Consider the following 23,573-nt stretch of genomic DNA (forward strand, 5'->3'; position numbering starts at 1 on the left):
AAGGCACTGTGTTGTGTCCATCTATACCTTAAAAAAAAAATTACTAAGTATCTAGGTTTGGTTAATACAGAGGAAGTATTAGGTAATAGGGGTAATACAGAGACCTCCCACAAATTCTGAAAAAGAGGAGGGTTAACTGAACATGTTAATCATAACAATTAAGTCTTAATCACATTTATGAATCCCTCAAAGATGCTGCATGACAGACACTTTGGGCAGAAAAGAGTTATAATCTAAACTGTTCTCCACCAAGATTAATAGGATAATGTGTTATAATAAGGTTTTTTCTTTAGTGTTTGCTGAAAAGACTAACACAGACACTCCCACAACAACTCAAGTAATATGCCTGGTCTAGGAATCACAGAGGAGATAGCAAAGTTACAGAGCCTTTTCCAGGATAAAGAAAACACTTCATGACCTCAGTTGCAGAGTACATGAGGCTAGAACAGTAATAGCAATAACCAAAGGATACCCTGTGGGAAAAACTTTAGGGGGAAGAAAAGGGAACATGATGATTTAATTTTTGGTAGGTAAAGAGTCCATAATGGCAGAAAGTCAATGGCAGTACAGCATCCAGAGGCAGATGACCTGCAGGTGACTCTAATTTTTAGTCTAGAGTTGAGAAGACAAGCTGATAACTGTGGATTCAGGATACCAAGAGGATCCTTTGGCCATTCTTCTCCCCATAAGACAGCATGGGCCAGAGATCAGACACAACTATGGTTTTCTCAGTCTCAGGGATTTCCAATCCACAGAATAGGAGTGTAAGGAACCCAGTTCTGGCCCCAGCTCTGCCTCTCACCCTTGACCTCAAGTATCATCTCTGTGGGGGTAATTATTAGAATGGTCACATGAAATAATAGATATCAAAAGGCTATGCAAAGAATAAAACATTATATTTCTTGGATATTTTAAGTGTCAGGCTCTGTTCTAAATGCTTTGTGAGTATGAATGCATGGCAATATCCCCAAAGCAAGTCAATGGGGCATTAAGATTATCTTTCTCAAGAAAACACTTAGGTAAAATTTAAAATTTCCAGAATTGTTTGAACTCCCCATATTTCTGTATCAAATAGCTTCAAAGACAGATAAGAGACTTTAAATAGGCCACCAGTTTAGATATGCCAAATCATAAAGTAGTGAACATGTACTGACCAATTATTGCTGAATACACTAATAAGAATTGTGCCTGTATAAATTCTTATTAGTGTATTTTAACATTTAATTCTCACAACATGAGGCAAGTACTGTTATTTCTAGCTACGGAAAGAAGGAGTAAGTGAGTTGCCCAATGTTCTTACAGCCAGGAAAGGAGGGCAGGGATCTAAACTCTGGCACGGATTTCAAGGCCTGTACTTTCAAGCTTAGAACACCACATCTAAGAAACAATTACTGCATCTCTAGCATAACTGGAGAGACAGTATAGACAGCAGCAGCATAATCTTCCTGTGTTCTCAGTAGAGCTAGGCAAGGAAGTGTGTATATTTAAGGCAGATAAGGGGAGAAGAGGAGGGGAAGGGGAGGAAACCTGAAACTCAAACAAGCAGATCTAGGAGATAGCAGAGAAAAATCAAAACGTGACTGAAATGCCATTTCTTATTCTACAAAATGTCCAAATACATTCAACAACAGCATTTTATTTTTATTTATTTATTTATTTGGTTTTTGTTTGTTTATTTTTGCCTGTCAGTCCTACCTCATCTCACCCTCTGGGAACAACAGTATCTCCACACCCACCCTGAGTTCAATGACTGATGTGCAATACATAGGTAGAGCAGTACATCAATGATGATCAGAGAACAGCCCTATAAAGAATTAAGTAACAAGAAATGAGGGAAGATTTTATGACAAACAGATATATGCCATACTCTTGAGCAGGAAGTTAACACCTGCAAATAAAAATATTCCTTTCATAATGAATAGTCCAAATGAGATCTTACAGTCAGGTAACTACCAACATCTATGATCCTGAAACTTCTAGGTCTCTGCACTGTTTTTCAAGCAAACTTCAACAGAGCCCTATACTCACTGTCCCAATAGAAATGAATAAAGCTAAAAAGTACAAAATAACTGATTATTCCTGCATTCAGAATCAGAAAGTTCAGAGCTGGGAGCAGGGGGAACAGGGTGAATAAATTCAGTGGCTGGGGAGAAGTTTTTGAGTCTGAGTCCTTTTGGAGCATCACAAAGGAACACAAAGGTTAGGGGAATATTCACCTGTAGCTTAGAATGCTCCCCCTGCCCCCACTTTGTTTCAATAGCTTAAGGAGTTCTCCCCAAAAGAAATGTGCAACTTTGGCTTCTTAAAGGGGAAAATAAACACACAAACACATATACACACACTTTTGGGGTGAGACAACTCACCCCTAATCTCCTTTAAGTGCAAACTTTCTCACTTCCCCAAAGAAGTGTAATATCCTAAAAAGAATGGGCTGGAGATATAGCTCAGTAGCTCAGTTGTTCTTGCCTAGGATAGACTAGGCCCTGGGTTCAATCTCTAGCATAAAACACTCATAACACTCATATTCATTCATTCATTCATTCTCTCTCTCTCTCTCTCTCTCTCTCTCTCTACACACACACACACACACACACACACACACACACACACACACACACGGTTTACAGAAAGTCTCTGAAATGTCCCAGGGAGCCCACTGGCTTCTCACCAATAATTTAACAGAAATGTATGAGCTATCTGGACTCCTTGTATGAAAAAAGGCAATGGACTAAGTAAAATTTAGAAAGGATTCATTCCATGAACTGGAGAAATGCACAGCTTCTTCCCTTTCTTTCTTCTGGGCTCCTTCCCCCCTTATAAAGCAAAAATCAAAGCTGGGCATGATGATGCACGCCTATAATCCCAGCATGCCTGTAATGCAGTCACTCAAAGGCTGAGGCAGGAAGATCACAGGTTCAGAGCCTGCCTTAGTGATTTAACGAGGCCCTAAGCAATTTATCAAGACCCTGCCTCAAAATAAAAAGAGCTGGGGAACCCTGCTTCAATACCTGATAACTCCCCCAGCCCCACCAAAAAAAAAAAAAAAAAGGAAAGAGGGAAACCAGCAAAAGACTTTACCTGTCCTCACTCAAGGTTTATTTAATGCACAAATTTCTCTGTTGGCCTAAATATCCAGCTAAAGATAAATTGGCAATCAAGACCAAGTCAGAAGCCTATAACAACCAACACACATAAAACAAGTTAACTTATTTAAACATTAACTTGCAGTCTAAGGGATTTTTTTTCTTTTAATTTAAAGCAAACAAACAAAAAAAAAAATGACAAGCCAAGTAGATACTCTAAAAATACATCTGTACTAATGGCCTATGTTCTGGTCAAATGCAATTAAGCACAGACCTCACTTGTCTAAAATTGTTTAATTGCTTGTGAAATACATCAGGTGCCTACAAAATCTGTTCAGAATTTTTTCATCTTGCTCAGCAAAAACTAGAACACATTAAAATGATAAATTAAAAAAATTAAAATTGTAAACAGACCTGCCACTTGATTAAAATTAAAACTACTTCAGCAAGAATTCAGGAGAATGAACTGAAATGTGATTAGCACTACAATCAAGACAATAGGTTTGGGGTTTGCACTTTTCTCACTTTACTAAGGTGGTAGATGAAAGGTGCTTTATCTCGTTTCAGAGATTCCCTAAACAAACTGCAGTATCAGGTGAGAGTTACAATATGTAATGGAATTATGACCAATATTTTCCATCTTAATATTAGGTGTCTACCTCAGTAGTAAAGATTAGGAATGAAAGGGACACAAGGCAAAACATGCAACAGGATAGATAACTGCACTGAACATAAAAATCACAGAGGCAGTTAACAATGAGCTCTTATCATCTGCCAGACACTGACCTAATTGTTTGAAACGTGCTAATTAATTTATTCCTCTCCATATTCCTCCAGGCCAGTACTACTTTAGAGACAAGGAAACTGAGGTACAGAGGTAAATTAACTTTCCAATGTTACCACAACCAGTGTGGAATACAGCCGGCCTGCAGACCATCCAACTGCCTATACTGACATCCATCTATATACAAAACATATCAAGTAATGTCAGTGGAACTCATAGGCAAAACAGATTTTTACTCTGCCAAAGCTGTTGATCCAGAAGCAAAAAGAATGAGGTACTATTGCCTAGACTGCTTGCTACAGGGAAGAATGCAAAACGAAATCATCTAACCCACTAAAAATATTGTACAGATTTGTTTCACAGGAAAGCACCTTTTCCCTCTGAAGTAGAATAGAAGAAATTAAAATGGGTAGAAAGAAGACATAAAGGAAAGACAAGAAAATATAATTTTAATTTGAGTTTCCACATAGCAAGCCAGTCTCTTTGCCAGGGCTGTCACTCCAAAATTTTAGGGGAAATCTGTAAATCTTAAAGTTGACTATAAATTCATTCCCTCATAATCACTTTAAGCACTGTTAAATAATGGATTAACGCTTTAATAGATTAAACAAAGAGAAATACAAATATTTTGAGGAACCTATAATTTAGGGAACTTCCTAGTATTACCTATTGCTCAAATAACAGAGACCAAGTCAGCTAAGGATCCTGAGAATGATCAGACCACCATAAATTGTCTTACAATAATGAGAATGATGGCAACCTTACATACCTTTTCTTATCATACCTTACATCCTTCATTTAAAACAAGAGCCAGAAACCCTAAACCACTGTCTCTCACTCTCAAGATGGTCTGCATTCTCCCTTGAACAGTGTACTGTTTGCTTTCTTAAATAGATCTCTGTGCCTCTACTGACTCCTACTGGAATTTTTTTCTTTCATGTATGCCAAGGGTTCTATTTGTCCTGAGTTGAGCTCCCCTGCCCCTTCTCCCTCTGAACTCCAGGAGACTCTCTTCTGGTGATTTCTTCTCCTGACACCTCATAGGACTAGAGTCGTCATCTAAAATAACTAGGGTCTCTTAAACTGTTACATTAAGGATGGAACTACTATTTCTTATGATGGTCCACTATTTAGGCTTTTGGTTTTTATTACCGTTTGGAATAACAGTTTTATTATTTTTCCAACCTAGTAGGTAAATAGCGTTCTTTTCTTCCTTTAAGTTTCAAAAGGCACTTCCTGGTCCAGCTAATGAAGGATTAAATTATCAAATCTATGTATCTCCTTAATGTCAGTCACTTCTCCTTTCTCTTTTTTTAGGTGAAAGTTCCAACATTATGCCTATAATTTGAGGTGCTGCTTCTGTCTCTTCATGAAATACAAAATGCCCCCCACCTAAACTGGGGATTAAACCCTGGGGCACTCTACCAATGAGTTACATCCCCAACCCATATATATATTTGTTCATTTTGAAACAGGTTCCCAGAGAGTTGCTGAGGTTGGCCTCAAACTTATGATCTTCCTACCTCATTTTCCCTAGTCACTGGGATTACAGGCATCTGCCTCACTGAACTTTTTCTATAATATGTGTAAAACTTTTAGGTTGAAGGGACTTATTCCTCTCATGCCACACATAATGGAGTTTATGAGGACACCAAAACCTAGCAGCCAGGGTATCTGTACAATGAAAAGAATAACATATGTCCAAAACCATGATCTCATAAGAAATGGGAGACAGTAAAAATCAGAAAGATAAAACACTACAGAAATACAGATTTTAGGGGGAAATGCAATCAAATTAACATATTGCAAAAAAACTGCAGGAAGGGGAAATAAAGACACATAATAATAGTAAAAAAAATGTTAAGTAACATGGAAGTATGAATTGGAAAAAAGACAAATAAATAAATAAAAATTAAACTCTTTCGTGACTATAGTTAGTGCAGTTTAGGAAGACTCCAAAGGAAAAATTAGGTGACAATAACCGCTCCTCCATTCCCCAACAATTTAAGGGCAAAGGACTTAAATTAATGATAAGCAGCTAGGATGTGCAAATCAGAATTCTCTGACATGAGTGGGAACATAACTGGTTGTGGAAAACAAAAACAAACAAACCAAACAAAAAACCCTAAAAACTAAAAGCATTGTATCCATATAATCAACTGCATCTCTGAACCTGAATCATAGGTCCTGCAAAAACAAACAAACAAACAAAAAACAGAAGTCTCCTCTCTACTTCTTCAGCCCCTTCCACGGTTTTATCTCCAGCTCCCACTGTCCTTAGCGTCGGAAGAGAGCCCAAATTTCTCTGCACTGAGGGCACTAGGTCAAAAGTTGCCTCCAGAAGCCTTAGGAGGAATTCCAGGCCTCCACGAATTCGGATTAGGAGACTGTAATTTACAAAGTGTTAGAAAAGTGGTGGCTATTGTTATTCTTTGTAACCTAGCAGACGAAGGAAACAGGGGGAAGAGCGGGGAGTCCGTGTAGGGAAGAATATTGCTGACAAAGACTGCATTATTATTAAAAGCTGGTAAGTAAAGTTAAAACTGATAGCAGTGCATGTCTCTGAAAGCAAATTTCTGTTTGCGCGACGCAGCGAGCAAACAAGTTATGCTGAACCTTGGTGCCCCTGTAACTTTACGCACGGCCCCGTTCCAAACTGCCTTCACCAACACTCTCCACCGAACCTTCATGGGGCCTTGCGGAAGGCTGGAATTTCAGATAGGAAGGAACTGGGGACCGGGCCGAGAACACTGAATTCGGGGAGACCCAGATTGGCTGTTCCTTCACGGGCCCAGACGTAACGTAGTTCAACTACACCCGGAGGGGCGGGTGAAAACTCCCCGCGACTCCGGCGGAAGGGCCACCACCTGCCGGCGCTTTCGTCTCGGAGTGGGCGGCGGAGCGAGCGTGGTTGGCTGCCCGTGGGGCCGCTCACCTGGGCTATGCCGGCGCCCATCAGCCCGCCGCCGATGACCGTCACGTGCTTGACGATAATTTTCTTCGCCGAGGCCGAAGCGCTGGACGAAGAAGACAGGGAGCGCACGAACTGCCTGGTGACGAAAGCCATGGTGCAGGGACGACTACAGCGACGGCGAAAGAAGACGAAGGGTAAAGCAAGAACAGCTCGGCCAAGGCGGCGAGCGGACCTCTGGGGGCGGGCACCCTGCGGCCCCGCCGCCTGCGCGCCGCGGCGCCGCCGTGACGTCAACGGAGGCGTGGACTCGCGCCTGCTCTGCCCATTGGCCCAGACGTCAGGCGCCCGCATTTGAACGTCTGGACTCTCTACTGGGGTTCGCTTTCAGGGGCGCTCGGCCCCGCCTGGCTCCCAAACCCAAGGCAGCATACTTGGCCAACCCTCGAATCAAATGTCTGGCGACCCGTGGGTTCCAAAGCAAAGATCAGGCCCGGGGAAGGAAAGGAGAGTTGACCTTTAGTTATCTATTTCAAAGTTAGTTAATCAATGCAGTGAGCTTGTGGTCAAAGAGCAACCTCTGGAGAGGAACTGATTAGATTAGAAAGCAAAGGAAGAGTATCTTTCTCAGCAGTGGAAGACTTGATACACTCTAGGCAAATCTTCTCTTGCGAATACTTTGTAATTATTGTGCTTTAGTCATACAGAATTTCTATAAGTTTACTTACTTTTTAATCTATAAAAGAACCCACAGATTCACCATCCAAACAAAAGTCATCTGCTCCCAACTGAAAGTAAATATAGTGAATCCTTTGTACCATTGCTTTGATCTGATCTTTATATTTAATTCTGCAAAAACATGGGGGAAGCATGTTTTGAGCACCTTGTTAGGCTTGGAGGGTCACTACTGGCTGAAGAGACAGTGTTACATTCAAGTAGAATCCTTTAAGTGTTACACCATAGCAAAATGCAAAAACCTCTGGAACTAGAAATGGAAAAGGAATATCACACAAAGAAACTTAGTAACAGGAATAATTTGGAAATTTTATAAAGAAAAGATAATTCTAGGTAGGAGAAGCAGTAAATGCAAAGGTAGGCTCATACTGCAACGACAAAAGTGGATGAGGAATTAAGTGTGGTTAGAGGGGAAGCTATGATGGTAGATTGGGAGGATGAGTGTTTAAGTGGATTTTAACTATTAATCCTCATTGACAAGTTTATCTAATGAAAGGCAAAATACAACCTAAGTACAGTGTTGTCATAATGTTTTTTAGGATGAAATTTGCGTGTAATGTACAACATGATGCCCAAATATGGTACGTTTCAGATGTATAATTTCTTTTCCTCAGGAAAGAAAGAATAACACTTGTCTTAATCCATTCAGGCTGCTATAACAAAATACCATAAGTCAAAGGTCTTATAAATTGAGTCTCTTTTATTGCTAAACAATAAAAACTTCTTTCTCACAGTTCTAGAGGCTGGGAAGTCCAAAGTCAAAGGCACCTGTTGATCCTATGTCTGGTGAGGGCTTGCTTCCTGACTAATAGGTGGTTCCTCCTTGGTATAACCTCACAAGGTAGAAGCTGCAAGTTAGCTTCATTGGGAATTCATCCCATTCATTTCATTATCTCTGAAAGGCCCACCTCCAAATACTCTCTTATTAGTCTTCAAAGTATAAATTTGGTGGGAACACTAATATTCAGCCTGTATCACTACTGCGGTATTTTTAGTGTTTCACAAATATGAGGTCCTCTATGGTATGTGAAGGTGTGAAGTAAAGAAAGGAGAGCTGTAGTGAAAATTCAGAAGTCTTGAAGCAGTCATCAGTGAGCTGTATAACCTTCTTCAACCGCTTGCCCTTTCTTGGCTTTAATGTCCTTGCCTGTCAAAGAAAATGGTTGAGAAAATAACCTTTCAGATAATTTATACTGAGAGTTTTAGACAATTTACAGTCTTCTGAAGCAAAAGGGCCACTCCTGCTCCTCTTCCTGCCCAGTCCTGGTCAGATGACAGTTACAATAGAATCATTCTTCCTTTGCTAGGACAGCAAGTTGTTTTCCAAGAGTAGCCTTGGACATTTGGAAGCTGGTAAGAATTTCTGTAGTTCCTGACTTGCACCTTCAGCTTGTTCTTGGAATTGTATTTCATCTCTCTGCAGAAAGAGTGAAGTGCTGGGAATCATAACCTGGTCACTGATTCAACTCAGAGAAAACAAGCAATAAAGAACACAGTAAGAGGACTGGGGTTGTGGCTCGGAGGTAGAGCACTCATCTAGCATGCGTGAGGCACTGGGTTTGAACCTCAGCACCACATAAAAATGAAATAAAGGTATTGTGCCCACCTAGAGCTAAAAAAATAAACCTTTAAAAAGCAGAGTAAGAAATGACATTTTTATTTTTATTCCATAATTCAAAAATTGTAATACTTAAAAATAGAAAACAAAGAAGCATTATTTAACAACACACATGGTAGTGGGCTCTGAGTAGATTCTTTACCTCCAACAAAGCATTGTGGAGAGCTGAGCTAACACTCCATCACTAGCAGGTGACAGGCACATAGACTGAGGGACAGGATTTGTTAACAACCAGGAACATTAATGGAGGTGAGAATCATTAAGCAAGTTGTAATTGTCTTATTTATGGAAAACTATTGATTGATTTCTGACTTTTTGAGAAATAGCGAAAAATTAATGTTGACTCTCCAGTTGAACAATTTATAGATTTCTTATGGCAGAAAACTGTGACTGCTTAGGGTGGTTCAACAGAAAAGACCAGAACACCCAAGTAAAAGCTTACCTACTTCAAAATCAATGGTGATTAACATTGTTCCTGAGGTTCTAAGGAGGCAATTGTTTGATTAAGATATATCACTAGTTTGAAAAGGGCACAGTTGTGGATTCATAAACCCTACTGAAACATACTCTCATAATGATTTACAAAATACACAAGGCAGACTCTCTTCATAATTATTAAAATTATTTTATGAATAATTGTATCATCTTGAGCTTTTAGGAAAAATATTGTCACAGCAACGGCAGACTTTAAACATGTACCTTAGATTTTCTTATCATGCCAGCAGTTGTCCCAATGCCAGCTGCTCTCCACCTCCATTTTCTACTTGAAAAATCTTTCTCAGGGGCTGGGGATGTGGCTCAAGTGGTAGCTCGCTCACCTGGCATGCGTGCGGCCTGGGTTTGATCCTTAGCACCACATACAAACAAAGATGTTGTGTCTGCTGAAAACTAAAAAATAAATGTTAAAAAAATTCTCTCTCTCTCTCTCTCTCTCTCTCTCTCTCTCTCTCTCTCTCTTCTCTCTCTCTCTCTCTCTCTCTCTCTCTCTCTCTCTTTCTCTCAATAAAAATCTTTCTCAGTTTCAAAGAATGATGGCATTCCCAATTCACAAGTTAAAATTAAAGTCTAGAAAGTCTGACACATAGGTGTCTTGGAATCTAGGTGGTAAAAACACTTAAACACTCATTTGTGTTAAATACTGCCTTTGGAACAAATGAAAGCAATGTGTAGTACAGTGGGTGCAAGTCTGAGTCTGAATTTTAATCATACAGCATTTTCCAATCTGGGCATGAAGTTGCTTGGGCTTTCTTGCTGAAGAGATGAAATGATTGTTCACATTTTCAAGCACACAGAGGGAAGCAGGTACAATTTCACCATAGCATTAATCGCTGTGGGATTTATTGGGTGTAGAATCACAAGATTCTCCTATTTTATAGGAAGGGAAAGTTTTCTAAATTATTGAGAATGGACTATTATTCTAACCTCATCCAGAAATTTTCCAAATGTTTGCTTGAGCTTATAAGACTCCCACTAAAGAGGGCACAATGTAAATTCATTATCACCCAAAGGGAAAATGGTGTATCAGCAGGATACACCATTTTACATAAATCATACCTTTCAAACAAATCACACCTCTTGGGTTATTTTCTTAGGATTTCCACATATAAAATTTCATACTTTTAAAGCTAACCATGTATTAGCCTTACCAACAACTATAACTAATAATAGTAGTCATCCTTTTGAGAAATTTTTATATACTACTTGCTAATTACATTAAATGGTTTTGCATGAAGTAGCAGCCAACATATATTGAGCCCTTTCCCATGATCCCCCTTGTTCTAGGTGCTTCGTGTGAATCAATTTATTAAATCCTCACAATAATGCTAAATGATTTGCACCAAGGGCCCACAGTTCTTTAATACATAAGGAAACAGGCCAAGAGAGATTCAGACACTTAGCCAAGGTTACACAGCTAATTAATGGCACTGACAGAATTCAAACCCAGGATGGTCTGTTTTCAGGGCTCATGTTCTTGACCACTATGCTGTTTGCCTCTTCATAGCAACCCTAAGGCTCTCCTTGTCATGTTATCCTTGCCTAAAGCTTAAAAATGAAGGCCAGGTTTTGAGTAGTAAAGTCTCTTATGAATTGTTACTCACCTAATCACTGACCAGGCTTGGGTTTGAACCTCCTCTGACCTCAAAGCAACTCAGGAGGCTGAGATAGGAGAATCACAATTCCAGGAGAGCCTCAGCTACTTAATGAGGCCCAAAGCAACTGAGCAAGACCCTGTTTAAAAATAAAGATATAAAAAGGGCTGGGGATGAGGCTCAGTGGTACAGAATCCCTGGGTTAAATCATCAGTGCCAAAAATAAATAAATAAATAAGCAGATGGATTTAGTTGGACATCTTTACTAATAAACCCCAGAGCGGCAAGTTTCTGGCAGTCCTTCCTGATGTTTCTGCCTGATGACTCTGTAGGAATCATGTGTTCTATAACATCCTGTTTTCCAGCTTATAGACTCAGATTTCTCAAACACAAACATTCACTTATAATTTTCTACTGGTTATCTCTCCTTGGAAACCCCTTCCATCCTTCAAATGTAACCCTATCAAAATTTATAGCTATTATTTCCCACTCCCCAAAACGCGTTCCCATGATGATCCCAACCAAGAGTGTTCTTCCCCCTTACCACTACATTCCCATCCAATTGGCCATAAAATGCCATCAATTCCACCTTAGAAATGGCTTGCTGCTGGGTACAGTGCTACAAACCTGTAATCCCAGGGGTTCTGGAAGCTGAGGCAGAAACATCACAAGTTCAAAGCCAGCCTCAGCAATTTGGCAAGGTCCTAAGTAACTCAGGAAGACCCTGTCTCTAAAAAAAAAATGAAAAAGGGGATAGTGCAGCTAGATTGTATTTAATAAAACTTCCCAAAACAATACAGTTTTATTAACTTTAGATCTGTTATCCATTAGATCTCTAAACTTGTTCATACTACATATTTGCTATTTTGTATCCTTTGACTTATATTTCCAATTTCTTCTCCTCTTTTCCTATCATGTTAACCACTGTTTCATTCTCTCTGTGTGTATTCAAGCTCTTTAAAAATACTGATTTTACTTACTTATAAGTGAGATGATGAAATATTTTTCTGAGTCTGGCTTATTTCACTTTCACTTAGCATAATGTCATCTAAGTCCATTTATGTTTGACAAATGGCAAGATCTTCTTTTTAAAGACTGAATAATATTCCATTGTATATGCATACCACATTTAAAAAAATCTTGTTTCTGAAATGTCCTATCTCTTGTATGAGAACCAGCCACCAAAGGCAGAAGAGGCTGAAATACCAAAGAAAGAGACAGATCCAAAATCACACAAAGTGTAATTTACCAGGGACTTGTAGACAGAAGCACATCTTGAATGAAAGACTCCCCATATTCCAAGACAGGAGGAAGTAGTTTACATGCTAAGCTAAACAAAGATGGGCCACAGCCCACCAGAATGTGCCTGGACTCTCTCAAAAACTAGTGACATGTCCAACGTCAGTTAAGAAATAGTCCAGTGGACCTGGGGTTGTAGCTCAGTGGTAGAGCCTTTGCCTAGCATGTGTGAGGCACTTGGTTTGATTCTCAGCACTGCATATTAATTAATTAATTAATTGTCCATTGACAACTAAAGAAAAAAAAAAGAAACAGGGTATCAATGGCCAACATCATACACTCTGTCAATTCTCTTAACAATTTTGTTAGGATTGGGATGGAAGCCAGGGTCATCTGGTGAGCCAAATGGCAATTAGGACCAACATGCCTGTAGTCATGTCAAACCTGATCTCTACAATCAATTCATCCGTCAGTGGACATTTGATTTGTTTCCATATCTTGGCTATTCTGAATAATGCTGCCGTGAACATGTGCCTGCTAGTATCTTCACAAGGTGGTGATTTCATTTCCTCTGGGTTGGTACCCAGGACAGCAGTCAGCTGCATCTGCTGTGTAGAGGCTGCTCCCATTCCTAGAGTGCCTTCCCAACATTTCAGCCCTACTCCACCTCCCTCTCATGTCAATAGTCACAAGTTACAAAGAGGACCACTGTGCTCTCCTCCTGTTCACAGAATGAAGACCAAACTTCTAAATCCTGGCCCCAGAACTCTAAACTCATCTAGCTTGTTTTTTAAAATATATATATATATATGTGTGTATATATATATGTATATATATATACACACATACATATGTGTGTGTGTTTGTGTGTGTGTGTTATAGATGGACACAATACCTTCACTTTATTTATTTAGTTTTATGTGGGGCTGAAGATGGAACCCAGTGCCTCCCAAATGCTAGGCAAGCACTCTAACCACTGAGCAACCACCCCAGCCCCTAAACTCATCTAGTTTCTTCTGTTCTTTTCCAAGTACCTTAAATTATAGCCACAAATAACCAAAGTATCCTAACTTTCTAAACTGTCTCTTATAAAGAGCCCAATTGCTAGTTTTCCTATAAATGAATTAAAGGTCAATCCCAAATTAAAATGTTTTGACTATAATTCTAAGACTTTCGTTAGAACCAAGCATTTAGAGTGAAAGAAGGCTGATAGTGGCTCTTTGATTTACTTTTAAAAGTGAAATCATTGATTTTGGAAGTAACATTGCTTTATGGGAGAAAGAAATGTTTTTGCTCATCTCTTATCTATTGGACATGACACTAGGTGCTGAAAAATACAGATGTGGTCAGAATGTGGTCTTTGCTCTTTAAGGGCCCATGGCATAGTAGGAGAGATAAAAATGGAACTAAGACATGACAGTGATATTGGCAGGTGGGAAATAGGGTGAACAGGTGGGTGGACAAGAATGCCCTATAACATTTAAAGAATGCTCAATTTGACAGACTATGTGATAAGTGTCTCACATGTATTTTCCCATCTATTCCCGTTACACTTCAAAGGTATATCATTATTTTTATCTTTATCTTGGATAAGCTGAGACTTAGAGTAGAAAATAACTTGCCCGAGGCTTCATAGGCCTCAGTAGAGAGCCATATCTTGAACTTGGGTCTGTCTGTGTGCAAGCTATGATTCAGCCAGTGTGCTAAGCTAGTGCATGATAGTGGAAACATTACAGCAGAGACTGGAGGATGATTAGAAGGTTTTCAGGCAAAGAAAGAGCTAAAATGGCATTCCACACGGAGGAAAAAAAATGTATATCAAGATTGTAAAGGAAGAGAGGTGGGAGAGTGGTCTGGAAATAGAATAAAGGTAGAATAATTAAAACATGGGGGCTCTTTTGGGTCAATGAAGATGAAATTGGAAAAATAAGGAGCCAGATCAAGGTGAACCTTTTTATGACAATCACAGTCACAACTGCAATCAAGTTTTTAAAATTTTTTTTGATTTGGAGATAATTGCAAACTTATAGAAAAGTTTCAAGAATAAACATAGTGCAGCTGGGCACATTGCACGTACCTGTAATCTCAGTGACTCAGGAGGCTGATGCAGGAAGATCATAAGTTTGAGGCCAGACTCAGCAACTTAGCGAGGCCCTAAACAACTTAGGGAGATCCTGTTTCAAAATAGAAATGTAAAGCATCTCTAGGTTAAATTCCCAGTACCAAAAAAAAAAAAAAAAAAAGAAAGCAAATAAACTCATATACTCCTTATACTGACCCACCTATTATTAACATTTTACCACATTTGCTTTATCATCTGTTCTTTTTTATCTATTATCTTTATATAGACAGATATAATTTCTGTACCATTTGAGGGTACCATTAATTACCCACATCATGATCCTTTATAATATTTCAGTATGTATTTCTTAAGAATAGAGTAATTCTCCTATATAAACATAATCAACCTTAATGATTTAATACACATTTTAAACTAATATATCATCTATGCTCCAATTTATTTAGTTGACTTTTGAGACTTTATTTCCTTCTAGTACTGAATTCAGTCTAGGTTCAGGTATTGCATTTAGTTGCCATGCCTCTCTCTTTAAAAAATAATAACCTTATACAATGGAATATTACTAAGCCGTAAAGAAAAATGAAATTACGGCATTTACGGGAAAATGAATGGAACTGGAGAATATCATGATAAGTGAAATAAGCCAGTCCCCCCACCCCAAAACAAAGGCCAAATGTTTTCTCTGATATGTGGATGCTAAACCACAACAAAGAAGGTTGGGGAGGGGAAAAATAGAAGTCCATTGGATTAGACAAAGGGAAATAAAGGGAAGGAATGGGGGATGGGAATAGGAAAGACAGTAGAATGAATTGGACATAACTATGCTCATATATGAATATATGACTAGTGAAACTCCACATCATATTCAATCAAAAGAATTCTTAATTAGAATAAGTCATACTTCCCGTATATATGTCAAAATACACTCTACCGTCCTGTATATCTAAAGAGAACAAATGAAAAAGTGAAAAATAACAGCTTTATTAAGATCTACTTTACATATCATAAAACTTGGGCATTTCAATTATACAAAATTCAATGATTTTTCAGTAACTTTACTAAATGGTACAAACATTACTGTAAATTGTAGAGCATTTTCTGCTGAATGGTTTCTCTGACATAAGGGGGGGGTGACTCATAGTGGGGTAGGGGAGGGGGAGCATGGGAGAAATAGATAAATTCTAGATAGGGAAGAGGGGTGGGAGGGAAAGGGAGGGGGCAGGGGATTAGCAAGGATGGTGGAATGTGGTGGACGTCATTATCCAAAGTACAAGTATGAAGACACAAATTGGGTGTCAACATACTTTATATACAAACAGAGATATGAAAATTGTGATATATATGTCTAATAAGAATTGTAATAAAAAAACAAAGTACATGTATAAAGAATGAATTGGCATGAACATACTTTATATACAAAGATATGAAAAAATGTGCTCTATATGTGTAATAAAAATTGTAATGCATTCTGCTGTCATGTATTTAAAAAATAAAATCAATTAAAAAACAATAAAAAATAAATAAATAGATTGTAGAGCATTTTCATTTCCCCTATTAGATCTTTCATGCCCATTTAAAGTGAATCTCCATTCTTATGCCCAAGTTTTATGATATGTAAAATAAATCTATAAGGCTATTATTTATTTTTCACTTTTTCATTTGTTGTTTTTAAATATGCATGATAGTAGAATATATATATATATATATATATATATATATATATATATATATATAGTATAACTTATTCTAATTAGGATCCCATTCTTTTGATTGTATATGGTGTGGAGTTTCACTAGTCATGTATTCATATGAGCACAGGAAAGTTAAATCCAATTCATTCTACTGTCTTTCCTATTCCCAATCACTAATCTACTTTCCATCTCTGTAGATTGATCTTTTATAAATACTTCATATAAATGGAATCAAATAATAAGTAGTGTTGCTTGGCAGAATGTTTTTTAAGTCTCATTCTTGGGATAGCATTTTTTTTAAATTTTTATTTATTTGTTTATGTTTAGTACTGGAAACTGAATATAACAGCACTGAGCTACATCCTTAGTCATTTTTATTTTGAGACAAGTTTGGGCTAAATTTCCCAGGCTGGCTTTGAACTTGTGATACTCCCACCTCAGCTTCCCCAGTTGCTGGGATTACAGGTGTGCACCACCACTACACAGCTAGTAGTTCTTCCTTTTTATTACTGAATAAAATTCTATTATACCAAACTAGAACATTTTATCTAGTCATTCATCTTAGGGTGTTTCCAGTTTAGAGCTACGTGCATAAAGCTGGTACGAACATTCACATACTGGTCCTTATATGGACACGTTTTCATTGCTCTTGGCTAGATCGGAGTGGAATGGCTGGGAGGTGTGGCAGTTTCATGTTTAACTTTTTGATAAACCACATAGTTGTTTCCAAAGCAACCACACCATTTCATGTAACTACAAGCAGTGTATGAAGGTTCCCTTCTCTCCACATATTCACCAACACTTATTTTCTCTTATTTATTATAAACATACTAATATGTGTGAAAAGGTACACTTAATGCATTTTCCTATTTACTAATGATGTTGAATATGTTCCCACATGCTTATTTGCTATTCATAGATTGTTTTTTAAAAATTTTTTAAGTTGTAGTGAAAGGTTAATAAAATAGGTACTTGTCACTCCACTTTTCTATATGCTTAACAAAACACTGTTGAAATCTTAATAACTGTTTGCTAATCTTGTTCCCAGAATGTGCTGTCCCCAACTGTGAACTGTTTGCTAATCTTGTTCCCAGAATGAGTTGTCCCCAACTGGCAAACTACAAAATGTAACTTTTCTCCCTGCCCTCTCCAAGGAAAATATATAAGCTCTGCTTAAGCTGTTCTCAGGGCTCTATCTCTCTTTGCTGTAGTGAGCTCTGAGCCCCAGCATGCTGGTCTCCAAATAAACCCTCCCTTCTGCTGTTGCATAAGACAGTCTCTTGTGGTCTCTTCCTCTGACGTTTCGCCAGACCCTTACATTTGGTGCATTGGCCGGGAACTGTGCATCGTCGGACAGGGAGACCTCAACAGACTCCTTTAGGGGGTAAGGAAGGTGCCTTTTCTTCTTTTTCTTCTTCTTCTCCTCCTCCTCCTTCTTCTCTTTCTTGTTTTTCCTTTGCGATCGCTCAGAGTTTGGTTTTTGGCTCAGCGGAGAGCATGAGCTCTCAGAGCCTTTCTGGTATTTCGGTTTGGGTTGGCAGAGTGTGGTTGCCAGCGGAGAGCGTGAGCTCCCCTTGGTGGTGGTGGACAGACGTATCCTGAAGCCACAGGCCACGTCTTTCAAGGGACGCCTTGAAGGACTCTGGGAGGGATGGAGGTGCTCTCATCTTGGAGGGACAAAAGTGCCCTCATCTGGTATATTCTGCTGCCAACCCGTCTGGTCTTGCCGGCAATTCTTTCTGTCAGGTTGAATTCACTGTCTGTTTTTAATCTTTGCCTTTGAACTTGTGTTACACGTTTACTGTGTGTGTCCGTGTTTGTGTCACGTTTGTATTGTCCCTGTCTTTGTTCAAGTAACTTTCATTATGGAACAGAGCCATTCCAGGCCTCTGTCCCTGACCCTTGATCACTGGACTGAAGTCCACTTAAGGGCTTAAAATCTTTCCTTTTCAGTAAAACACCAGACCTGGCAGACTCTCTGTGCCTCAGAATGGCCCACCTTTGGAGTCGGATGGCCCCCAGAAGGATATTTCTACTTCCCACTAATTTGAAAAGTCAGAGATATTGGCTTTGTCTTTCAGCCGGGACCACATAGCCATCCAGATCAACAGCCGTATATCTTAACTTGGCAGGACCTCTGCAAATCTCCTCCTCATGGGTGAAGTCTTTCCTTGTTCCTGCCCCCGCTCCTACTCCTTTCCCCACGATTCTGTCTCTCAAACCCTCTGCTCCTCCTCCTCCTCCACCCTCTGTTCTCCCTAAATCTCAAGATTTGACTCTACTGGACTCTCCTCCCCCTCCTTATCCCCTGCCCTCGTCCCCCAACCCCCAACACCCTCTAAATGATTCCCCTGCTGCTGACTCAGCCTCTCCACCATTGGAGGAAGCTGAGCCGGCCCAGTACCCTCCAGATGACTCCCCCATGGCACACACAGCCCCTCCACCCCTGGAAGAAACTGGCCCAGCTAAAAGAACTCAAAGAACCTGCCGACGTTTTCACACCAGCCTACTTGGGATGACTGCCAACAACTCTTAGGCACTCTCTTCATGATAGAGGAACGAGAGAAAATTCTCCTGGAAGCAAGAAAAAAAATATCCTCGGACCAGATGGGCGACCGACACAACTTCCCCTTGAACCGACCCAACTGGAACCCCAACACCTTTGAAGGTAGGGAGCATCGTCCACTTATCGCCAGGCTCTAATAGCGGGTCTCTGAGCAGCCGCTAGACGGCCAACTAATTTGGCCAAGGTAAGAGAGATTATTCAAGGGCCTGATAAATTTTCCTCTATGTTTCTGGAGAGAATTATAAAGGCATATAGGAGATATACTCCTTTCGATCCTCAGGCAGAGGATCAAAAGGCATCTGTCACGATGGCCTTTATTGGGAAAGCTGCCCTGGATATTAAAAGAAAATTACAACGCTTAGATGGATTACAAGATATGACTTTGAGAGATTTAGTCAGAGAAGCCGAGAAGGTATACTATAAGAGAGAAACTGAGGAAGAGAAGGAACAAAGGAGGGAGAAAGAAAGGGAGCAAAGGGAGGATGAAAGGAGCAAAAGACAGACTGAGGCATTGACTAAGCTCCTGGTCACAACAACAAATAGGCCAGAAGTTAAGAGACAGGGAGACAGAAAGGGATACCTGGGCCCATGCCAGAAGCCACCTCTGGCCTCAGATCAATGTGCCTACTGTAGAGAAAAAGGACATTGGGCCAAAGAGTGCCCTAGAAAGAAACAGCCATGCCAACCAGCCATTCTAATTTGGAGGATGACTAGGATAGTCAGGGCTCGGATCCCCTCCCCGAGCTCAACGTAACTTTTGAAATGGAGAGGACCCCAGTAAACTTTGAAGTGGATACAGGGGCAATATACTCAGCCCTTAAGGCCCCCTTGGGCCCTCTATCAACTAAAAGGTCTCTAGTTCAAGGGGCTAATGGCAGTAAATATTGGGCTTGGACAACTAAGAGGAGCATGGACCTAGGGAAAGGAAAAGTCCATCACTCCTTCCTAGTGATCCCAGAATGCCTAGCCCCATTGATGGGCAGAGATCTGCTCACCAAACCCCGGGCCAAAATAACTTTTAACCCTGAAGGCCCCCAAATGGAATTTCTAAATCCTTCAGTAAAAACTCCTATAGTCATGGCTTTAACTGTATCAGTAAAAGATGAACATCAACTCTTCACACCCCCCAAGACTGATCAAACAGGCAAGCTATCCCAGAAATGGATAACAGATTACTCAGATGCCTGGGCAGAAACTGCTGAATTAGGCCTAGCCGTAAAACAACCTCCAATAACAGTGGAGTTAAAAACCTCAGCCTCTCCAATTAATATTAAACAATATCCTCTGAGCAAAGAAGCTAAAGATGGGATAAGGCCCCATATTCAGAAATATCTGGCCTTAGGGGTCCTAAGGCCCTGTCAATCGGTCTGGAACACTCCCTTGCTACCAGTAAAAAATCCAGGAACCGGGGACTATCGCCCCATTCAAGACCTAAGAGAGACCAACAACAGAGTGCAAGACATTCACCCCACAGTACCTAATCCGTACAATCTGCTTAGCACCCTGAACCCTGAGTGAAAATGGTATACTGTCCTGGACTTAAAAGATGCTTTCTTTTGCTTGCCTCTGCCATAAAGATAGTCAGTTGCTGTTTGCTTTCGAGTGGGTAGACCCAGAAACCAGAACATCTGGTCAACTAACTTGGACCAGACTTCCATAGGGGTTCAAAAACTCCCCCACTCTCTTTAATGAAGCTCTCCACAGAGATCTCAATAACTTCAGAAGCATGCACCCTGAAGTCACCTTACTCCATTATGTGGATGACCTGCTACTGGCAGCAGACACCAAGGAAAACTGAGTCTGGGACCCAAGCACTATTATCTGAGCTTGCTCAACTTGGGTATAGAGCTTCTGCTAAAAAGACCCAAAATTGCCAGCAAGAAGTAATCTTCCTGGACTATTCCCTTAGGGGCGGTAAACGAAGGCTCACTGAGCCCAGAAAACAAACCATTGTGCAGATACCACCCCCATCTAACAAGAGAGCAAATGAAGAGGCTAAATTGGCAGCCCTAAACGGAGTAACCATGTTAACACTTTCCACACGGGGGAAATATGAGTCAGGAGATTTAACTACATCAGAGCACCCCGACAACTTAACATCTAAGGACACTGACACTGAACTCCTTGAGTACACTGAGCCCAGCTTGCAATTTCAGAAAGCCCTACACTACGTTAAAAATGTACATCAACTCACTCACCTTGGTTCAAAGAAACTGCAGACATTCCTGAAGGATCAAGAACAGAGTTTTCCACTAACCGGCTCACAGCGAAAGGAAATAGCTGAACGGGTAACAAAAGCCTGTCGGGTCTATCGATTGGTTAATGCTTACCCTTCCAAGCTTCCTGCAGGAAGGCACCTTCAAGGAACCAGACCAGGACAATTTTGGGAAATGGACTTTACTGAAATTAAGCCAACAAGGTATGGACTTAAATATCTCCTAATCTTTATAGATACATTTTCAGGATGGATTGAAGCCTTCCCCACACAAAAAAAAAAAAAAAAAAAAACAAAAACCAAAAAACAGCGCAAATGGTGGTCAAGAAGATCCTAAAAGATATTTTCCCAAGATACAGCCTGCCTAAGGTAATAGGGTCTGATAATGGACCGGCGTTCGTGGCCCAGGTAAGTCAGGGGTTAGCCCGGAACTTGGGGGATTAATTGGAAATTACATTGTGCTTACAGACCCCAGAGCTCAGGACAGGTAAAAAAATAAATAGAACCATTAAAGAGACCTTAACAAAATTAAGCTTAGAGACCGGCATAAAAGATTGGACTATGCTCCTGCCTTATGCACTGTTTCATACAAGAAATACTCCCTCTGTTTCTTTGTGTAACCCCACCCCCTATAAAATTCTCTATGGTGCCCCTCCTCCAGTAAGGGACCTAACCCCAACTCTAAGACCTAACAATTCCTTCCACACCCCCTTGCTTGACAGACTTAAAGCTTTTAAAAAAAACCTCAGTGATACCTGTGGAAACAGCTGGCCACTGCCTACCAACCTGGGGACGAAGGAACTCCACACCGATATCAAGTGGGAAACTTCATCTATGTAAGACGACATCAGGTGTCATCCCTGGAATCCCACTGGAAAGGACCAGGTGCTACTTATAACACCTACAGCGCTAAAGGTAAACGGAATCACTTCCTGGATCCATGCCTCTCATCTCAAGCCTGTGCCCCGTCCAGACTCTGGCTGGAAATTGGAAAAGACTGGTAACCCTCTCAAATTGCGTATTTGCCATGTGGATAAGGCTATGGATTCTCCCCTTGACCACCAGTAGTCCTAACCCTCATCAGCCCGTACAGCAGTGATGGCTAATCACAAATCCTACTGGACAAAAAGTATGATCTATCTCACGTACAGCCCCCTTAGGGACCTAGTGGCCATCTCTCCACCCAGACATTTGTCAGCTGGCTATAGGTCTTTCCTACTGGGTATCCCTGATGAAGAGGATCCCACTAAAATTCCATTAAATCCCTTCCGTTCCATAGATAATAGAAACAAACATTATGGATGTAGGGACACGTGAGCCAGATGTAGGTTGGCTAACCTAGATTACTATGTTTGCCCGGCGGACTATCAAAGCCACAAACAGTCATGGCTATGTGGGGGAAAAACCGACTTCTTCTGTATGTCATAAGGATGTGAACATACAGGGGCTACCTGATGGAACCCAAACCTCCGCCGGTTCTCAGACCATTGCCCCTTGCTGAAGTAACAGGTACTAAGGTACCCCTCCACTGATTCACTCCTCTCTTCTTCTGTCAGTGCCCACACCGGGTCCCACCAAGTCCTCTTACCAGCTAACCCAAAGCTCAAACCAGCTGAGGAGAGCCCTCAGACCCCTATCCAAGATGTAATGAAAATGGCCTTTAAAGTTGCTTTGTCATCACTGAAAACAGGTTACTAAGAATTTAAAGTCCCTCACAGGCTTTTTGGGATCCTCACTCCAGTCTTCCCCTCTGCTCTACCTGTTCTACTACTCAAGTTTTTGTTGCTAGGAAAATCCCAAACCCCTTTCCCATTATTCTTTTACATCTCTCCTTCCTCATTCTCAGATCCACGGAGCTGCTCTCAGCACCGCCTTCCCCGTCCTCCCCCTCTGTACCAGGCCCACAGAAAAGTCTTAACTGACCTTCTCCAGAAGTCTTCACCATGGCTGACTTTAGGACTTTCAGCAAAAGAGTCCCTATAAAAGAATTCAGTATAGATAAACTTCCTCTTTTCATGTTGCCCTGTTCTACTTGGCCACTGGCTGGAAAAATCAGCACTCCTAAGCTAGATACCCCCTTACTAGTTTTTCACAAAATATGTGAACAGGGCCTCTGGCCTTGAGCTGGGGCTTCACAGAGATGGCTACATTTCTAAGATAAAGAAGTTACCAACTGGGCTCCAAGGTAACAGCTGGCAAGGAAAAAAAAAAAAAAGAAAAAGTTCTCCCCCTCCCAGGTGTCCTTGAAAAGCTAACTTGCCCAGAACAGAGGAAAAAACAGAAACAAAAACTGCTTTTTGTGAACTTCTGCAGACTGTGAACTTCTGAGCCCCTTCCCTTACATGTCGAGTACAAAATTCTGAAACTACCTAAACTTGGGGTTCAGGGGATTAATTGATTACAACAGAAGCAATGCCCTCTGAATCCGGTTGCAACCAAATAGGACTGTTTCCCTGTCTTCAGTGCTATCTTAGGTGCCTTGCCTTGTCCGTCCCTACAGCAGTATAATTCTATATACTTAAACATTTTTTATGTTTTCATAAAATGGTCAACAGATGTAA

The 23,573-nt window shown here is 40.5% G+C and overlaps 1 protein-coding gene and 1 long non-coding RNA gene across 8 annotated transcripts in view; both read right to left on the reverse strand.

The window, feature by feature from the left end:
- Hadh (hydroxyacyl-CoA dehydrogenase) overlaps window positions 1-7,061 on the reverse strand; it is a 47,995-nt gene extending 40,934 nt beyond the window's left edge. Inside the window, exon 1 of one of the 2 annotated variants that reach the window (XM_005340788.5) lies at window positions 6,803-7,061. In XM_005340788.5, coding sequence (XP_005340845.1) covers window positions 6,803-6,934 — 132 coding nt within the window. In that variant the 5' untranslated portion in view covers window positions 6,935-7,061. Of the gene's footprint in view, window positions 1-6,551; window positions 6,573-6,802 lie in introns of those variants that run through there. The other variant, XM_078021827.1, reaches the window with a different exon arrangement.
- A 1,132-nt stretch (window positions 7,062-8,193) lies between these two features.
- Window positions 8,194-23,336, reverse strand: LOC144366881 (uncharacterized). 6 transcript variants are annotated; one of them, XR_013426034.1, is made up of 7 exons: window positions 22,936-23,336; window positions 14,538-14,634; window positions 12,202-12,418; window positions 11,849-11,951; window positions 11,231-11,360; window positions 9,831-10,019; window positions 8,194-8,930 (listed from the first exon to the last, which is right to left on the reverse strand). It is a non-coding gene; the product is annotated as an uncharacterized LOC144366881 (long non-coding RNA). The 6 variants fall into 6 exon arrangements; XR_013426037.1 differs by lacking the exon at window positions 22,936-23,336 and adding an exon at window positions 20,996-21,288; XR_013426035.1 differs by lacking the exon at window positions 11,849-11,951 and having other exon boundaries at window positions 22,936-23,335.
- Window positions 23,337-23,573: the final 237 nt, after the last annotated feature.

This window comes from Ictidomys tridecemlineatus, chromosome 9 (genome assembly GCF_052094955.1).
Source record: "Ictidomys tridecemlineatus isolate mIctTri1 chromosome 9, mIctTri1.hap1, whole genome shotgun sequence".
Classification (NCBI taxonomy): domain Eukaryota; kingdom Metazoa; phylum Chordata; class Mammalia; order Rodentia; family Sciuridae; genus Ictidomys; species Ictidomys tridecemlineatus.